Source organism: Camellia sinensis, chromosome 8 (genome assembly GCF_055761805.1).
Source record: "Camellia sinensis isolate YWXY chromosome 8, ASM5576180v1, whole genome shotgun sequence".
Taxonomy (NCBI): domain Eukaryota; kingdom Viridiplantae; phylum Streptophyta; class Magnoliopsida; order Ericales; family Theaceae; genus Camellia; species Camellia sinensis.
Window position 1 is genome coordinate 124,036,616 of NC_138968.1, and position 13,550 is coordinate 124,050,165.

Below are 13,550 nucleotides of genomic sequence, written 5' to 3' on the forward strand. Positions count from 1 at the left end.
GCTATTCAAACCATACTTCCACTTCCAAGGTCTACACTTCATGCACTTTCCCTGAGGCCAAGCATTCCTACACTTCTTTCTCTTGGTTTGACTCCACGTCTTTCCCACTTGACCCTCGACTTTCCTTAATTTACTTCTCTATCGAGCCTTGCTCCTCTACCTCTTTCCAAAGAACTTCCAACTGCTACCTCATCTCTGATGGCAGTTGATTCCCCTATTAAGGGTGCTGGCAGCTCTCCAACTCGTGATTTATCACCTTTACCTAGCTCCAGCCCTCCTTCACTTGATTCATTGGTGGCCAGGACCATGGAGACTGCTAAAGATGCTTCACCCATTTCTCCTATCCTTATGCAGTCTTCTGTGTCTTCCACTGCAACTCTCTCTGCGCCCCTTATGTCTAATGATGAGGTTGATGTCTTCGAAGTAAGATTAGCTAGTCTCTTTGACATCCACTCTACTTCTCCAACATTCGATGAGGAAGCTGAGCCATTAGTTTTGGCTGACTCTTTGCTGGAAATTTTTGAGAGCTTTCCTTCCTCCAACAGCAAGCTTTCTGTACCTTTGATAGACTTAGACACCTGCCTGGACCTGTTAATTTCCTTTTCGAGGATCCCCTTCGAGGCTCTACAAAGGCCTATAATTAAAAATGGGTTTCTTTAGTGCTGCAAACTTGCTGAACAGTCTGGTATGGATGTCTCAAGTCACCTATCCCAGGCAGCAGCTACTATCGACTTCTACATTAGCATCTATCATGCTGCCAAGGCTGCGGATGAGAAATTGGTTAGAGACCAAAGTTTTGTTTCTCAAGTGCATACTGAAGTGTCGAAGCTTAAGGAACAACACTTCTCTGCCTCTCACTTTCGAACTCAACTACTGGAGAGGAAAGCTCAACTTGAAGAGGAGCTTTCTATAGTGAATCAGTCCTTAGTCCGAACTGACATCAAACTGCAAATCACCAATCAAGGACTGGCCGATCAAAAGAGAGACATGGCTGCAGCTATTCAACTATTTTCATCATTTACCAATAGGAAATCTGTTGTACAAAAAGCAACTAAAACATTGTAATGATTTTTGGGCCAATTTGTGGCACGATGTACTTAACTCTTTATAAAAAAAAAACAAGTTCTTGTTTATCATCTTACTAGGGTATGCCCGTGCCTGAAGGCACGGTGAAAATATTACTCTCTCTGTTCCAAAATAATGGTCCCTTATGGGGAATCCAATTTTCTTTAGTAGTACAATTGATTTTTCAAAATTACCCTTTTGATAGTACATTTTTTGGGAATATCAATGTCATAATTGTACTTTTTATATTATTTATTAATTTAAAAGAATGGTAAAATAGGAAATTTATATTATTTTTATACTTGATTTTTAAAGAGAGACTAATATTTTGGGACAATGAAAAATGGAATAAGGGACTAATATTTTGGGGCGGAGGCAGTATTGGAATGAAAATATAATTGGAATGATTTTATGATTTTAAGCACACAATAAAATGTAAGTCCCCCAACACAAACATATAATAAAAATCAAACGAAACACGCCAGTCAGTACTCTGTAATAGAAAAAAATAAACAATAAATTAAGCACACCAGTCAATGCTCAGCAATATAAAGAAAATGCCAAATAATAAATTAAGCACATCAACCAATATTCTATAATACAAAAAAAGGACAAATAACAAATTAAGCAGGCCAATCAGTGCTCCACAATAGAAAAAAAAATGACAAATTAAGCACACCAGCCGTACGTTGCAATTCAAAAAAAATATATATATAAAAAATTGTGTAATAAACAATTATTTTAAAAGATTAATACGTACACAATCCAATCCTATATTAAAAGCAACACCCTTCCTGATAAAAATATATATGGAAGCAAAAAATCAAATTCAACCAAAAAAAAAATATGAAGTTTTCTTTACGCTAATTCAAGAGCATATTAGGAAGAAAAAAAGACTATAACACCAAGTGAATAATTCAAATGAATATTATATAATATACATCTGAACTTAGTTATAAATTGCACATAGATAAAAGGCTTTACGAAACTAAAATTTACATCGATATGAAACTTTACAAAATCTAGATCGTAGCTAGCATATGTATGCTTTTTACAAAAATAAATATGATCTTCAAACTTGTTCTTTCTTAGAATTCCTAAGAGCGCCTCATCACTTTCCAAAAAGTATTTGTTTCAACTTCTATATATCTCCAATGAGAAGTATGCGCGACAATCTAGTAATTTATGAAAATAAAAAATTGTTAGTAGAAGAAAATCTATATAAATATCAAAACACTTTTAAATTGAAATTACCTTGTTACATCTCTGTCAAAGCAATCTAATTGTATTTATCTTTTTGAGGTCCATATATTTTTTAACCCAATCCTACAAAAGTCAACATATATAGCAAAAAAAATTTAAAATAATAATTTGTAATCAATAGAAGCAAATTTGTCAATAAATACATTGTACCTTTTGACAAAAGTGATTTGATCCATAAGTAACACTATAACAAAATTTCAAGATAAATAATGTTTGTAGTAGAATCTAGCTCATCGTTGGGAAGGAAGACACTTGTACGATCAAAAGATGTGCATCTAGATAGGGCCACGTACAGTTGTCCATGACTAAACACTGGTGTGCGCAATAAAAATATATATATTTAGAAAGTTTAAAAAATACGACAATTAAAAAAAATTCTATATAATTAAATTGGGCCTACCTCTCGAACCCGGATGACATTAAGGTCATGCTTATCACGGATGACAACATTAGCATTTCTTTCTTCAAGAAATTGAACCTATAAATACAAAAGAATTAGAGGTAAAAAAAATTAAAAAATATATGCATGTAAGAAAATGAGTAAAAGGAGTCGATATTACAGTTTGACGTAGGTCTCCATCCATCTGTAAAATATAAGAAAATAGCATTTTGTTATAAGGAAATTAGATAAAAAATAATGAAAAGAAAAGAAAATTAACTTAGACTTATAAGAAAGGTCACTTAGCATTTTGTATTTTTTTTTTCAAATAAATTAAAAATAAAACAACTTACGTGACCAAAAATAGTAATGTTGTCCATAATTAGAAGTTAAAGGTCAAGAGTGTCTCAACCTGAAAGTGTCTAGTTATGTCAATTTGAAAAAGATAACTGCAAGAAGGCAAAATGAGGTTTAATAATTGCCATAAAAAAAATTAATCGACACAAAATTAATAACCTCCTAACATACTTATAACATACAACCTACTTTAGAGTTTGTATCATTTTTTGATTTTTTGATAAAGACACTAAAAAAATATAAAGAAATATTATTATTCTTAAACAACTTATAACAATTTTAGTAGCAAATCGGATAATAAAATATAAAAAATAATTTCAAAGAGAGGGTTACAATGAAGATGAGAAGAGCAGGTACATAAACAAAATACAAAGGGAAGAATAAGAGGTATGTAAAGTACAAAATAAAAAGTATGCTGGTGCATAATGACACGATATAAATAATATTGAGATTAAAATGTAGTTGAATACAAATGTAATTTATTGAAAAACATACAAAAAACTTAAGACATTGAGAAATATAAAGAAATATTGTTTTTAAAACCCACACTCTGCAATTTTGTTGGTACCACACGCTCTACAAAGCTCAATTAAAGATAACAACCCCTAAGCACGGGTATATATATTTGTTTCATTATTCATTTGTTACCAAATAATACCAACCATTTAAAAATTAAAATTAAAAATAAACAATAAACAATAAACAATGCATATCAACCAGTGCTTTGCAATACCAAAAAATTATTAAACACCAAATGAAGCACACCAGCCAGTGCTCTGCAATCTAGAAAAATAGAATTCAAAATATATATAACAAACAATGCACACCAGCCATGGCTCTACAATACCAAAAAACTAAATTTAAAATAAATAGTAAACAATGCACACCAGCCAGTGCTAAGCAATCTAAAAAAAATAAAAATAAAAATTAAATTGACTTCAAGCAAGTGACTCCATACTATTGTGAAGAAATAACAAATAAATAAATAACGAACAAAGTAGAGATAACAAATATCACATGAAATAGAATGAACAAAGTAGAGATTAAAATTCCTCAACAATGGTGTATTTGTAGAAATTACCATAGAACTTATCCTAGCTTAGTGTCCTCAGTTGATCTCATTCCACTTGTCTGCAAAATTGAACTGTTGTAATGGTGTATTGATAGTGGACAAACACTATCACACAAGGGTTTCTCTTTTTAATAGATAATGGCATTGTCAAATGAGAAAAAATAACAACGTAAATGAGTAAGCTTAACAAATGTATCAATTGGAAAGCCGATCAGCATGGGTTCATTACCACTGTGTCTTCTCAATTATAGCAATTAATGCTTTCCCTTCAGGAAAACCAACTAAAATCTGAGTGTGAGAGTTTCAATTTCAATTTTGAATATCTCAACTTCTTAACATTCTCTGAGACTAAGAAATAGGAAAAAAAAAAAAAAAAAAAAAAGGTAGCCCTTCACATAAAAACAGGAGGAAAAAAAAGAAGAAAAGATATCTTGTAATCACAGGAACAAAAGAATATCTTGTAATCCCATACATACAAAAGAGGGAAATGAGCTGAAGTCTCAAGTATAACTAAATATTTAAAGGAAAAAATTTTATTGAAGGGAAGGGCCAAAAAAAAAAAACTCTTAGCTTTCATTCATATTTTATTCAAGGGTGTTTTTAGTTATATTCAATTGATAAAATCCATAATCCAGTTGTCCAAACACCTAAAAATCCAAACACAGCTTCTATTAAATATGTTCTAATTTAATATGACCAGATGACCAATTTGCACAAATCAGGCGCCTTGTTTTTATGATTTAGAGCAGTCCTATATTGCATCCAAACAATAACCAATCAAAGCACTAACAAAAAAAGAGTTGACACTCAATAAAATCCAAACAAACTATTGGCGACAAAAGCTAAGAGGCAACGCAGACTATTTACGCATAGGAATGCTAAAATCTTGAATAGCAAGGATAACAAACTGTGTATAATACAAATCTATTATGTTTTCCTGTGTATAAAAACATTCACACATGTAATTTTTTTACTATGCAATTTCTTTTTGATATAGCTTGTGAGGTAAGAGGTTTTATCCTAGGTCCAACCATTGATTTTCATTTCAATGACACATTAAGATAGTCCAAACAATTTAAGGATATTTTAGAACAGTTGTCTCGTGTCTCAACGGCACAGCCACGTGTTATTGCATGGCTTAGTAGAGAAGGTAGAACCCATGATTTTTTTGTTAGGTGATAAGGAACAACAGAAGGCATGATGATTTGTGATTGGTTTATGATGTGTCACATGGTGTCCCAAATAGAAAGGACCATTTTTTGATACTTTACGAACCTTTGCTTATAATTAAAAAAAAAAAAAGAAAAGAAAAGAAAAGACGATTGATATGAAACATTATAACAAATTTTGCTAAAAGCTTAATTATAGTACACTTACAATCTTATGTTAATAAATATTAGATAAATGTAAAAAAAATTAATAATGTCATCAAAGTTTAAATAAAAATAAAAATTTTATCCTTCAAAGTTTATTTTAGTACTTTTAAACAATAAATACAAAATTAATTGACCAAATTGCACTTTCTAGAACCAGTTAAAACCCACCACCCCAATAGCCACCACTACCAATTTCTATGTCTCACATGCATTTTTTCAAACGCCTTATATGCATTGGCTGGCATATTTTGTCTGATTTTTATTATATGTTTCCGTGTTGTGGGACTTACATTTTATTGTTTGTTTAAAATCATAAAATCATTCCAATTACATTTTCATTCCAATAATATTTTCATCATGCCTTCAAGCACGGGCATACCCTAATAATAACTGATCAAAAGAACATATTACACAGTGTAGCTCTCAACCATTTCATCAAACACAGTTTCTCTCAAAATCAATCATAAAACAACAAAGGAAAAAAGGTGAAAGGATAATTGTCAAGTGAGTTATGTGTAATTTGCCCATACAATTTTATTTTCTTTATGTTGAGATTGTTTTCTTTGACTTGGTTTGTGTCATTGGAGTTAAAGAAGGAAAAGAGGATTGGTGAGTGATCACTGTCAACTTCATGGTTCATAAGGTTGGTCCAATTTCTTTATTTCTAAAAATTACTTGGCTATTTGTAATATTTGTATTATACACAAGAATAACATAATAGATTCCTAAACATGTATCAATCTCAAAGCGTACCTCTTAAATTCCATGTCCAAACACCTAAAAATCCAAACATTGATAAGGGGTAACATGATTTTTTTAAACTTACAATCTTATGTTAATCAATATTAGATAAATGCAAACAAATTAATAATGTCGTCAAAGTTTAAATAAAAATAAAAATTTTATCCTTTAAAGTTTATTTTTAGTACTTTTAAACAATAAAAAAAAAAATTAATTGACCAAATTACACCTTCCAGAACCAATTAAAACGCACCACCCCAATAGCCACCACTACCAATTTCAATCTCTCACATGCATTTTTTCAAACACCTTATATGCATTGGCTAGCATATTTCATCTGATTTTTATTATATGTTTCCGTGTTGTGGGACTTATATTTTATTGTTTGTTTAAAATCATAAAATCATTCCAATTACATTTTCATTCCAATAATATTTTCATCGTGCCTTCAAGCACGGGCATACCCTAGTAATAACTGATCAAAAGAACATATTACACAGTGTAACTCTCAACCATTTCATCAAACATAGTTTCTTTCAAAATCAATCATAAAACAACAAAGGAAAAAAGGTGAAAGGATAATTGTCAAGTGAGGTATGTGTAATTTGCCCATACAATTTTATTTTCTTTCTTTTGAGATTGTTTTCTTTGACTTGGTTTGTGTCATTGGGGTTAAAGAAGGAAAGTAGGATTGGTAAGTGATTGCTGTCAACTGTCATGGTTGATAAGGTTGGTCCAATTTCTTTATTTCTAAAAATTATTTGGCTATTTGTAATATCTGTATTATATTATACATAGGAAAAATATAATAGATTCCTAAACATGTATCAATCTCAAAGCGTAACTCTTCAATTCCATGTCCAAACACCTAAAAATCCAAACATTGATAAGGGACAACATGATTTTTTTAAACTTACAATCTTATGTTAATCAATATTAGTTAAATGCAAAAAAATTAATAATGTCGTCAAAGTTTAAATAAAAATAAAAATTTTATCCTTTAAAGTTTATTTTAGTACTTTTAAACAATAAATAAAAAATCAATTGACCAAATTACACCTTCCAGAACCAATTAAAACCCACCACCCCAATAGCCACCACTATCAATTTCTATCTCTCACATGCATTTTTTCAAACACCTTATATGCATTGTTAATATACCATTCAATCTAGATCTAAATATGAAACAAATGATTGGGACCTGAGAGATTTGCTGTTTATAGAGCTACCAAATCAAATGAAACATGGTCACTTACTTGAGCATAATTGTCAAGTGTGGTATGTGTAATTTGCCCATACAGTTTTATTTTCTTTCTTTTGAGATTGTTTTCTTTGACTTGGTTTGTGTCATTGGAGTTAAAGAAGGAAAAGAGGACTGGTAAGTGATCACTGTCAACTGTCATGGTTGATAAGGTTGGTCCAATTTCTTTATTTCTAAAAATTATTTGGCTATTTGTAATATTTGTATTATACACAGGAAAAACATAATAGATTCCTAAACATGTATCAATCTCAAAGCGTAACTCTTCAATTCCATGTCCAAACACCTAAAAATCCAAACATTGATAAGGGACAACATGATTTTTTTAAACTTACAATCTTATGTTAATGAATATTAGTTAAATGCAAAAAAATTAATAATGTCGTCAAAGTTTAAATAAAAATAAAAATTTTATCCTTTAAAGTTTATTTTAGTACTTTTAAACAACAAATAAAAAATTAATTGACCAAATTACACCTTCAAGAACCAATTAAAACCCACCACCCCAATAGCCACCACTACCAATTTCTATCTCTCACATGCATTTTTTCGAACACCTTATATGCATTGTTAATATACCATTCAATCTAGATCTAAATATGAAACAAATGATTGGGGCCTAAGAGATTTGCTGTTTATAGAGCTACCAAATCAAATGAAACATGGTTACTTACTTGAGCATAATTGTCAAGTGAGGTATGTGTAATTTGCCCATACAATTTTATTTTCTTTCTTTTGAGATTGTTTTCTTTAACTTGGTTTGTGTCATTGGAGTTAAAGAAGGAAAAGAGGACTGGTAAGTGATCACTGTCAACTGTCATGGTTGATAAGGTTGGTCCAATTTCTTTATTTCTAAAAATTATTTGGCTATTTGTAATATTTGTATTATACACAAGAAAAACATAATAGATTCCTAAACATGTATCAATCTCAAAGCGTAACTCTTCAATTCCATGTCCAAACACCTAAAAATCCAAACATTGATAAGGGACAACATGATTTTTTAAAACTTATAATCTTATGCTAATCAATATTAGTTAAATGCAAAAAAATTAATAATGTCGTCAAAGTTCAAATAAAAATAAAAATTTTATCCTTTAAAGTTTATTTTAGTACTTTTAAACAATAAATAAGAAATTAATTGACCAAATTACACCTTCAAGAACCAATTAAAACCCACCACCCCAATAGCCACCACTACCAATTGCTATCTCTCACATGCATTTTTTCAAACACCTTATATGCATTGTTAATATACCATTCAATCCAGATCTAAATATGTAACAAATGATTGGGACCTGAGAGATTTGCTGTTTATAGAGCTACCAAATCAAATGAAACATGACTACTTACTTGAGCATCCCCGCAAAGCTCATAGCCTCGTCAATTCCAGGAATTGCATTTGCTAGATTGGACAAAAAACCATCCATTCCATCTGTGCCAAGAGCCTCTTCATTCTCCATGGATGGATCTACCTCCTATAGGAATCAAACAAACTATAAAAAATTAGGCTACATGACATCAAACCAGAGTATCAAAATTCATAAGATCAAATCGAATCAAAGTCTAGGTAACTGGATAATTATTAGGTATTTGATGAAGCATCACATGGCCAAGAATCATAACAACCCTGTGATCCAATATTCTCAGAAACTCAGATACAACTTTAGGTAAGGAATAAATCCAGAGAATGTCATGTGAACTTAATTCATAAACAGAGTAAACAATGGTTGAATTCCGCAAACTTTTTTCTTTTTCTTTTTTTTTTATATATATTTTCTAATCAGGTATCCCGATAAACCTAATTCATAAACAGAGTAAAGAATGGTTGAACTCCATAACTTTTTATTATTTATAAACAGAGTAAAGAATGGTTAGACGATGCATTTAGATCTACCAATTTCTGGTTTGCTCTCTTGCTGGAAATATACCATGATGGGTCAAATATATCAGATTCTTCCTTTAGATTCTTCATTTTGCAGTGGCTCCATTCATTCGGTCGTCGTTGCCACTATTGATGAAGATTGGGATGGCGGAGAGAGAGAGAGGGAGGAAGAGAGAAGACGAAGAGGGTAATAGGGGGTTCGGGGTTGTGTCTCCAGCAATTGTTGGGCTCCGATAGGAATTGAAGAAGAGCATGGGAATGGGCTCCCATGGAGAGAGAGACAGAGAGAGAGAGAGAGAGAGAGAGAGAGAGGGGTCGGTTCAAATTTTGAAATTTGGAAGAGAGACAAATTTTGAGATGAGAGGAGTAGGTGTGAGAGATACAGATATTTTGAAACTTACATTTTGCACCATTAGATCTTGATAGTAATTGATCTCAACCATTAAAATGTTTAAATAGAACAAATGAGAGTGAGACATTTTCAGCCATTGGATTGAATCAATCTAATGGTCCATATGTTGACACATATACATTTTTGTATACATTTTCAAAAACCATCTTCCCTTATTATATAGATGTTCTTGTATTCAGTGTTTATTTTATTCCTTGTGTTTCCCAAATAGTTGGAAAATAAAGCTTTAAATATTTGCCATTAATCTTTTTGGGATGCACATAACCATTCAAATTTTTCAAATGGTATGCTCCAAAAGGCAAAACTCTATGAATTTGATATGGTCCTTCCTAGTTAGGTGACCATTTGCCAAACTTATGGCTTTTAATTCCTATTGGAAGTATTGTTTTCCACACCAAATCACCTTCATCAAAGCCAACGTGTTTGACTTTCTTATTATAATTTTTGGCTGCTTTTTTCTTCTGAAAGAGAATGCTATTTAATGCAAGAATTCTAGCTTCATCTATGTCTTCTAACTCCAAGCACATACTCTGATAGTACTGCTCAGGATCCAACTGGTCTTGGCATCTTACCCTCAAGGATTTAACATTGATCTCCACAGGTAATACTGCATCATGCCCATAAACTAAGGCATAAGGAGTGACTCCTGTGCTTGACCTTGGGGAAGTTCTGTAAGCCCACAATACATCCAACAATAAGTTATGCCAATCTTTAGGATTATCTTCCATAACCTTTTGTATTCCTTTTTTCAAGGACTTATTGGATGATTCAACTTGACCATTGGCTTGTGCATAATATGGGGTGGAATTAACAAGGCTAATTCTAAACTCAGACACAAAAGATTTTACCATTTTCCCATAAAAAACAGTCCCATTATCAACCGTTATAGTTTGTGGGACGCCAAATCTATGGATCAAATATTTAATGAACCCAATAACCTCTGTCTGATCCACAGCTTTGTATGGCTTAGCATCGACCCATTTAGTGAAATAATCAGTAGCTACCAAAATGAAACAATGATGCTTCGAAGAGGGTGTGTGTATTTTCCCCATCATATCCATGGCCCATCCTCTGAACGGCCAAGGCTTTACTACTGCATGCAGATCAGTTATGGGCACATGCCTTATTGTGCCATGCTTTTGACATGCCTGGCAACCCTTTGCATATTCTATGCAGTCTTTAAGGATAGTTGGCCAATAGTAGGAATGTCTTTGAAGCAGCCGTCTCATTTTTATACCAGGCTGATGTGCACCACAGATGCCTTCATGAACCTCAGCCATAGCTGTTAATGCTTCTTTTGGTCCTAAACATTCCAACAATAGACCATCTCCCCCCCTTTTGTAGAGATCATTGTTATATATGATGTATTGCATAGATTGCAATTTAACTCTTCTGCTGGCTTTTGAGGATAGGCCAGCCAAGTACTGTATTATTGGATGCCTCCAATCTTGTTCCTGCGAATCATTATGATTGATTTTCAGGACCACATTCCTTTTATTTAATGGTGGTATAGATTTTTGGTATGTTGTTTGGCTTATGTCCCGTTGGGTACCATCTTTCCTCTTGAAATTCAAGGCTTCCTGAGCCATATCATTAGCTCTATTATTCAAGAATCTTGGAACATGAGTTACATTTGTTATTTCAAATTGAGAGAGCAAATGTAATGCGACAACATAATATGACAGCATACTTATACTTTGACACTTGAAAATCCCTTTTACTTGGTTAACGACCAATTGGGAATCTCCAAATATGTCAACTGCATATACTTGTAATCCAACAAGAATTTCCAATCCCACTATCAAAACTTCATATTTAGCTTGATTATTAGAACAAGCAGTTTCATCCACTCTGAAACCATGTGTGGTTTCTATTCCTTGTAGTGACTTGATCACTATACCAATTCTAGTTAGGCCATTGGCTTTCGACCCATCGAACCACATCTACCATGGCTCGACACTAGCCATACTAAGTTCCATTATCTCTTGACTCTCTGTTTAAGATGGATGGTCTATCAAAAAATTAGCTAAAACTTGTCCTTTCATTGCCTTTTGGGGAACATATTCTAAGTGAAATTCTGACAAGGCTAATACCCATTTGCCAATTCTTCCCCTCAACATAGGTCTAGATAACATATATTTAACCAAATTTGTGGTTGCAATTACCAAGACAGTTGTAGGCAAAAGGTAATATCTTAATTTCATTGCAGCAAAATACAGCGCAAGGCAAAGCTTTTCTACAGCTGAATATTTACATTCACAAGAATTTAAAAACCTACTAAGGTAATAAACAGCTTGCTCCTTGCCTTCTTCATTGTCTTGGGCTAAGAAAGCTCCCAATGAATCTTCTGCTACAGCTATGTACAACTTCAAAGGCTTAACGCCATTTGGTGGCATCAGTACTGGAGGGTTGGCCAAGTAGGCTTTGATTCCTTCGAAAGCACTTTGATGCTCCGTTGTCCACACAAATTCCTCTTCACCTTTTAGCCTTAATAAGGAAGAAAAAACTTTAGTTTTCCCTGCAGTGTTAGAAATGAATCTTCGAAAAAAATTAACCTGTCCAAGGAACTTTTGTAATTCTTTATTACTTGATGGAGGTCTAGCTTCAATGATGGCTTTGGCTTTATTCTGGTCGATCTGTATTCCTTTCTTGTGTACTACATAGCCCAAGATGTTTCCAGATGATACGCCAAAAGCACACTTAAGAGGATTAAGCTTCAATTTGAACTTTCTCATTCTTTCAAAGGCTGTTTCTAGGTGAAACAGATGTTTCTCCATGGAATGGGATTTAACTACAATGTCATCAATATAACACTCTAAATTCCCTTCAATAAGGTCATGAAAGATAGTGTTCATAACCCTCTAATATGTGGCCCCAGCATTCTTTAGGCCAAATGGCATTTTAACCCATTCGAAGGTCCCAATATTCCTAGGACATCTAAATGCTGTCTTGTGAATATCCTTCTCCGCAATGCAGATTTGGTTATAACCAGAGTGCCCATCCATCATTGATAAAATCTAATGTCCTGCTGAGCTATCCACCAGCAAATTTACTATAGGCATAGGATATTTATCTTTCGGAGTTGCTAGATTTAGGTTTCTAAAATCGATGCATACCCTCATTTTGCACAATATTAGATAGCCACTCAACATACCTGGCTGTCCTGATAAAGCCTGCCTTGAGTAGTCTAAGAATTTCTTCCTTAACTTTCTGGATCACGTCTGAACCCATTCTTCTTGGTTTTTGTTTGTATGGCTTGAAGTTAGGTTTCATGGGAAGCCTATGTTCCACTAATGACCTATCTAATCTTGATAGTTCATTATATGACCATGTAAAACAATCTTTATATCTCCTCAGAATAACCAACAACTGGTTCCTATCAAGAGAATCCAACCAAGCACTTATATAAATGGGTTGTTGTACAGAATCTTCCCCCAAATTTATTTCTTCTAAGGGGTCTTGTATCTGAGTACTTACTGGAACTCCTTCTTTGATCCCTTCTGGCTTCGAAGCAGTCTCCTTGCTGCGTTCTGTTTCCAGGCTCTTTGATTCTACCTCTTTATCCTCCTCCTCATAGACAAAGTCTGTCCACAAGGTTTTTTCTTCCTGTATTTCTTGGACTTTTGTTTCTATGTCCAATGCACAGTATTTATCAAGGGTCAAAACTCTGGCTTGTTGCTGCTCCTGCTTGTAGCCAATCGTCATGACTTCTTTCTCTTGCTCCCACACTTTCTGGACT

The 13,550-nt window shown here is 33.0% G+C and overlaps 1 protein-coding gene across 12 annotated transcripts; it reads right to left on the reverse strand.

The window, feature by feature from the left end:
• Positions 1–1,978: 1,978 nt before the first annotated feature.
• LOC114270110 (uncharacterized) lies at positions 1,979–9,731 on the reverse strand. 12 transcript variants are annotated; one of them, XR_014338153.1, is made up of 8 exons: positions 9,412–9,731; positions 8,868–8,992; positions 3,120–3,156; positions 2,889–2,912; positions 2,729–2,806; positions 2,479–2,640; positions 2,320–2,391; positions 1,979–2,240 (listed from the first exon to the last, which is right to left on the reverse strand). XR_014338153.1 is itself a non-coding variant. In XM_082883351.1 (7 exons), the coding sequence occupies exons 1-6, from the start codon at positions 9,487–9,489 to the stop codon at positions 2,335–2,337; spliced, it is 399 nt and encodes a 132-aa protein (XP_082739477.1). In that variant the 5' UTR covers positions 9,490–9,731; the 3' UTR covers positions 1,979–2,240; positions 2,320–2,334. The 12 variants fall into 12 exon arrangements, 1 of the variants encoding a protein (XP_082739477.1); XR_014338155.1 differs by having other exon boundaries at positions 9,446–9,727; XR_014338154.1 differs by lacking the exon at positions 9,412–9,731 and adding an exon at positions 9,090–9,291.
• Between the last annotated feature and the right edge of the window lie 3,819 nt (positions 9,732–13,550).